Source organism: Buceros rhinoceros, unplaced genomic scaffold (assembly GCF_000710305.1).
Source record: "Buceros rhinoceros silvestris isolate BGI_N320 unplaced genomic scaffold, ASM71030v1 scaffold35256, whole genome shotgun sequence".
NCBI classification, from domain to species: domain Eukaryota; kingdom Metazoa; phylum Chordata; class Aves; order Bucerotiformes; family Bucerotidae; genus Buceros; species Buceros rhinoceros.
In genome coordinates, this window is record NW_010419913.1 from 1 (window position 1) to 5,920 (window position 5,920).

Below are 5,920 nucleotides of genomic sequence, written 5' to 3' on the forward strand. Positions count from 1 at the left end.
AATGCCCCCCTTCTCAAACCGCGACAGGCAGCCACAGAATGATCGCACAATTCAGCACATCCAGAATAAAAGGAAAATGTCACTGGCCAGATATATCAAAAGTGAGAAGATCCCTGACAGAGAAACACGCTCATCATGGTGGATGTGCCTGTACTGATGCAATCAGGGTGGGTGTGTTGTCTGCCTTCCCCAATGACCAGACTCACTGAGAGCCCTACCAAACAACACAGTTCAACAATCGAAGCTGGAAATGAGGAAAATTCCAAGCACATGAGCAGCATCCCTGATCACCGTCTGCTTCCCACAGTGCTAAGGGCTGGGGCACGCAGAGCACACCCCACTTCGGAGGCTCAAGAAAGGGAGGAGGGAGCCAGGAGATGAGACACAGAGCTGGAAACTGAAACTGTCCTTCCCCTCCATCCGCCTCTACTAAAAGCTGGAAGAATTCAGACCACGGAAGGCAGAAGCCCACTCTGATTGCTACTGTCAACATGACCCCAGTTCAGAGATTTCTGACCCATAACAGAAGATCAGAGCAGCTGACACATCACCTATGCAGCCGTACAGCCTTAACTGCAGGAGAGAGAAGGGAGGAGTCCGTCTGTTCCTCCTAACAGCAAGACAGGCCAAGCTGGGTACCTCTGAGAGGCTGGGCCCCAGTTCAGAGATTTCTGACCCATAACAGAAGATCAGAGCAGCTGACACATCACCTATGCAGCCGTACAGCCTTAACTGCAGGAGAGAGAAGGGAGGAGTCCGTCTGTTCCTCCTAACAGCAAGACAGGCCAAGCTGGAGTAGGAACCCCTCTGCTCTCGCTGCCAACACCGTCCTCTGCTGCGAACGCAGCACCAGTGCACATCTGCTCCCTCCCTCCACAGCTGGTCCCGTTCCGAAGCCTCGGCACGGCCTCATGCAGCTCCCAGGCACACACCCCATCTATCAGGAGTTTGGGAGGTGCTTCTCCCATTGGCGTGTCATCTCGGCGCAGGGGGAAGGGCAAAATTAATGTCTGTCAGTATGAGCCCCGTACATACGTCTCCCTTCCTCCCCAGTTTTTGCTCTCCTGTTTAACCTCGTCAGCCTGCTGACACTGGAGGCAGATGATGCGGTTTGTAGAGAGGTGCAGGCACTTCGCTCTCCCCCTCCCCCTGGAATCTTCCTCTTACTTGTGGTCCTTGGGATTCACCCAATGTTTCTCAGAAAAAAAAAAAAAAGAAAAAGAGGACCTCAAGACAAGTATGCATTTAATAAGCAGTGAGACAAATAAGCTCCAGTTATCCCAGCAGAATTACAACACCAGAGAACAATTTTCTGCATTCCTCTGAAGGCCTGAAGGAACCCAATTGCCTGCTCTCAGCCTAAATAGGTACCAGACACCAAGTGCTCCATAAGCAAACAGAGCCCCCAAAGTGCAAAAATGAAATAAGTAAAAAGCTTCACATTACATATAAACCAGCCGTTTGCACCTTGTTATTAATGGTCTTGACTATGACCTTTAAACCTGCCTTGCTCAGAGTCAGGGATCTACGAGCCTTGGCACCCTCACAACAATTCCAGGACGAGGAGTAGGGAATAAACAAGCCTGGCCAGCACCGGAGGAGATGCAGGAAGGGAACCGGCCTGCGACAAACCTGGACCAAGAACCACCCCAGTGCAGCCCCCAGGCTAAGAGATGACTGCCTCCACACGGAGTTGGGAATATAACCCTGCTGAGGGGTTTCTGACGGCACGGAAAGTCCTGTTGCCACATATACACCTGCATAACAGCTAACAACATGCTCACCTGTCCCAGCTTCAGAGCGAAGGGCTCACAGCATGGTGAGTAATGGCACGAGCTCACTCTCCAGGGACAATTCCAGTGTGGTTTGTCAGCCCACATCAACTGGAGCTGCCTGGGGCAGACCCTGTTGCCCGGAAATACTCATTGGTCTTGCTGCTGCTCCAGGAGTTTTGTTACCATGGGAGAGCCAACAGCCAGTTTCACCTCTTGAAAGCTGTTCCGTACCAAGTCACCTCCATCTCGAGATTACCCTGCAGTATCTGGAGAGATCTACCGTGACATGGCAAGACACTGAGAGCGACAAAATAAACCCAACAAACCAAACCCAGCCCAAGCTCAAATCCTGCCCCAGTAAATCAGAATTACGTGGTTTACAAATATACGTATTAACATCAGGTACATAAATAACGTTTATGATTTTCAAGCTCCCTGACTCTCACTGGCTACTCTGAACGAAACTGAAATTTCAGCAGCCTACCAACATCATACCCAGCCCTGTGGAAAGGCCTTTGCCATCCCAGTGGCCATGAGGTCACCCTAGCGCGTTTCAGGGAAATGGCAACAATCAACATTTACCCCTCCCGAGCGGCCATTGTCATTTTTATATAGACACATGCAGCTTAATCATATGTGGACTGATACAGCCTTGCTATGGTGTGGTTGGGGATGGGGTGGCAAGTCCCTGCTCCTAAGCTGCAGGTGAATGTTCCTCAGAAGGTGAACCCTGCCGGGGAGTCACACAGCTCAAGACACACTGGCACTCCTAGAGACAGGAAGGTTTTCATTACATCGCCTGCTGCCAGCTCTACCTTCAGCACAAGCCCAGCCCTGCTCCGTTACTGCTCTGTCAGGGGAGGACAGTGAGAGAAAGCAGCTCTTGGGATGATACATGGGAGGCAGCGCTTCATTTATAACCCCACACAAACGCTGGAACACATTCAACTTTAAAAAGCATTAGGCCGGTTACCTTATGGGCCCCTGTGGACCAAAAGTGAAATTACATGAACACAACATACCTATCCATCACCACAGTGATTCCACAGTGAGAATCAGCCAATGACACACGGTCGACTGGAAAGAAAGTTGAGAAAATTACTAACTAGCAGTGAAGAACCCCCCCCAAAATGCGGTAGCACCTTTCTGTAGGGCTCCCCTCTTGCATCCTCGCTGAATTCAAGGATCTCACTTGGATCAAAGCCCAGCCAATAGGAATATACAGCAGAGAGCATGGCACTGCTACCTCAACACGCTTGTCTCCTCTCAGTTAAGCACACGCTACACTTACGTGAGATGCCCCAAGGACTCTCCGCTTCCTGGTCCTTTACAAGGTAAAGAGGATTTGTAGGAAAAAAAAAAAAAATCATTCTCAGTCTTGTGTGTCAAGATAGGTCCAACCTGACCTGGAACTGATGGATTTAGGTGTTGCTTCAGAGAACAGAGCAGGCTACAGCCAGCTGCTCCCATCCAGGACTCAGACACCAGAGTAATTTACACCACCTCTGAAAGCAGCTATCGGCGTCACGGCTTACAGCAATCCTTCACAAAGCGCAGTGAAGATTACACCTGTAACACCTCCCTGGTTACTACGGCTAAGCGTACGTGCTGATCTGTTAAGCGTGAGATGATGAACAACTTTTCATCTGCTCAGGATTAGCATTTACCCACAAGCCTGTGCTACTTTTATGAGCCCCATGCGAGTGAAGCCTTGGCTAACCTGCCTCAACACTGAGCAGCAGACCTGCACGAGAAAGAGGTGACATTTTCTCTATGGGAGGAGAGTGCAAACGGAGGGGACACCACTTGGCCGCCACAGCCATCTGTCGTCTCTGCAGGCAACAAAGCCCTGTGGCTGGTCTATGTAGGAAGCGATTCCTTCAAAGGGTGCTCCACGTCTTGACACGAACAATGACCATACTTTGGACTAGCAGTTGAAAGTTCCGCTCTCCCAAACAGACTCCTGTGCAGGCATCACAACCACTTCTGGCTGTTTCAGAAACTACCCTGTACTTCAGGGCAAAGCAGATTGAAAGAGAAAAGACGCACAATTAAATCTGAAGAGGTAACAATACCAGAGAGAGGAGGTTTTACTGCCATTTCCTAGTGTAACACAAGCTTGTGATATACAGAAGCAGCAGATTGTTGTTTGCACACTATAACCTGTATTAGACGCTTAAGAAGTCAACAAATTCCATGTGTTAAGAAGCAACCTTTTAATAAAGAAAGCAGAACCATACTTTGCTGTTAAATATTTTGAAAAAGGCTTATAAAATTAAACCTAAGCCAACTATCTGGTGCATCTGCAGCTGAGAAGGAAGTGCCAATACCCCAAACATCTGCTCTGTCTGTGTCCTCTCCTTTCTTACACAGGAAGTATTAGCTTCCACTTGTACAAGTGATTAAGAGAGCAAAACGGTATTGCTCAACAAGAGCTATTTTCTTAGATGATTACAGACTAAGGTCAAAGGAGAAATTCAACCTTAAGCACCAGTACCACTGGGGAAGCCTGTCGAAGCACAGCTCTCCTCCTTGCCCCCACGTCAAGGGGTTGGCTAATCACCGGGGTGAGGCTTGGGAGAACAACGAAACGGAACCGTCGGGGAAAGCACGCTCCAGCCACGCTGCAGTCGGCCGATGCCAGAGAGTGGACAGCCAGGGCACCTCGATGTTTCCCGTAACAAAGTGAAGGGTGAGAGTCCCAAAGCACTGAAAGAAAGAACGACAAAGATTTAGCCGAGTTTCAAAACCAACATCCTTTTACAGTCTCAAGGTCTGAACAATCCACCACCCTCTATCTTTTCCTCAAAACAACGGAGCTACGATCCCCTCAATGCTGATGCCATGAAATAGGCTTGTAATAAACATTAAATACTAACTCAAGACACACAAAAGGAGAAAAAAGTCCCTCTGGAAGCCACGGCTTCAGCCTTGTCCACTCACCCCAGTGCAGTCCACTCAGCTGGAGGCCAGGACGCTGGGAGCACTCACAGGCCACAGCACCCGCAGCACCTAGGCAAAAGCAGAGGGTGAGGACGACAGTACCCTGTGCTGCAGCTCTTCCAGCTGCTCCCAGCATCTCCAGTTCAGAACAGACTGGTGAGGAGGGCAGTGCATTTCTTGCATAGTCAGGCATGGATTATTTATAGGCCATTGACACAAACATGTGAAAACTGAACACACCATCCGCCAAGAGTGGCCTGTCCTTCCAGGCAGGGTCCCTAGTCCAGAGGCCATCTGAGCAGTTCCAGAAATAAAGATTCAGCCAAGACAAACGGTGCAAACTCCCCTGTACCTCCTCAACCCAACCCCCGAGCATCCTGCTGGGACTCATGTTATCCTCGTACAAACCCTCTTCTCCTGAGGCAGCAATGACAGGACTCGTTTACTTTGAGGGTTTTACTTGGGCCCTCCTGGCTTCTATCATAACCCCCAATATTACACTAAAAAGGCTTTTAAAACATAACATTCACAGCAGCGCAGGAGCTTTCCATTGCAGCCAGCTTCTTCCCTGCCTGTTTGCGTGTGGCACCTTCACATTAAGTGCATGAGTTAAGATATAGATTAGCAAAGCAAGAAACCTTTGCCCTTGGCATCGACACTCAGCTGTGACAGGAAACTTTAGGCTTTCTTTCTGTGAAGTGCAGAACCACTCGCTACACATTGGCAGGGAAGTGCACATCTCCAGCTATACACATTTTCTCTTAGATAAGCAAAAGACTCAAGTGTTTATAAATATGAAAAGTTCAGCAGCTGGCTAAAAAGTTAATTCTCCAGCCTCACTTAATGAGCTTTGGGGAAAGTGGTAGGGGGATTTGTTCAGAAAGTAAAGCAGAGTGTCACAGAAAGCAGGACTTGCCAGACAGGCTCAGTTTAGTCTTATTCCCTGTCTCTAGATGCCTGCTAAATGGCAGCAAAATGGCACAGAATCCTCTAATGGGGAGCTACGGAAGAACCAGAACGAGATGTGTTCTCTCCTAATCCCGCAATCATAAAAAATAGCCAATTTTTAATTTCAGTCCCATGACTTCTTTCTTTGTTGTGAAAATACCAAGTGATCCATATCAAGACACTTGAGAACATGGACTGTCTTAGGATTTTGTCCAATTTCCTGCACAAGGAAGTTGTTTTCAGTAGAATTCATC

General features: G+C 48.7%; 1 protein-coding gene across 1 annotated transcript in view; it reads right to left on the minus strand.

Annotated features, from left to right (window-relative positions):
* Nucleotides 1–4,733: 4,733 nt before the first annotated feature.
* Nucleotides 4,734–5,920, minus strand: part of LOC104496052 (suppressor of tumorigenicity 7 protein-like) — a gene marked incomplete at its 5' end in the record, with an annotated part of 18,434 nt that continues 17,247 nt past the window's right edge. The window contains one exon of the mRNA XM_010139118.1: nucleotides 4,734–4,787. Within this exon, the coding sequence (XP_010137420.1) occupies nucleotides 4,734–4,787 (54 nt within the window). The remainder of the gene's footprint in view (nucleotides 4,788–5,920) is intronic.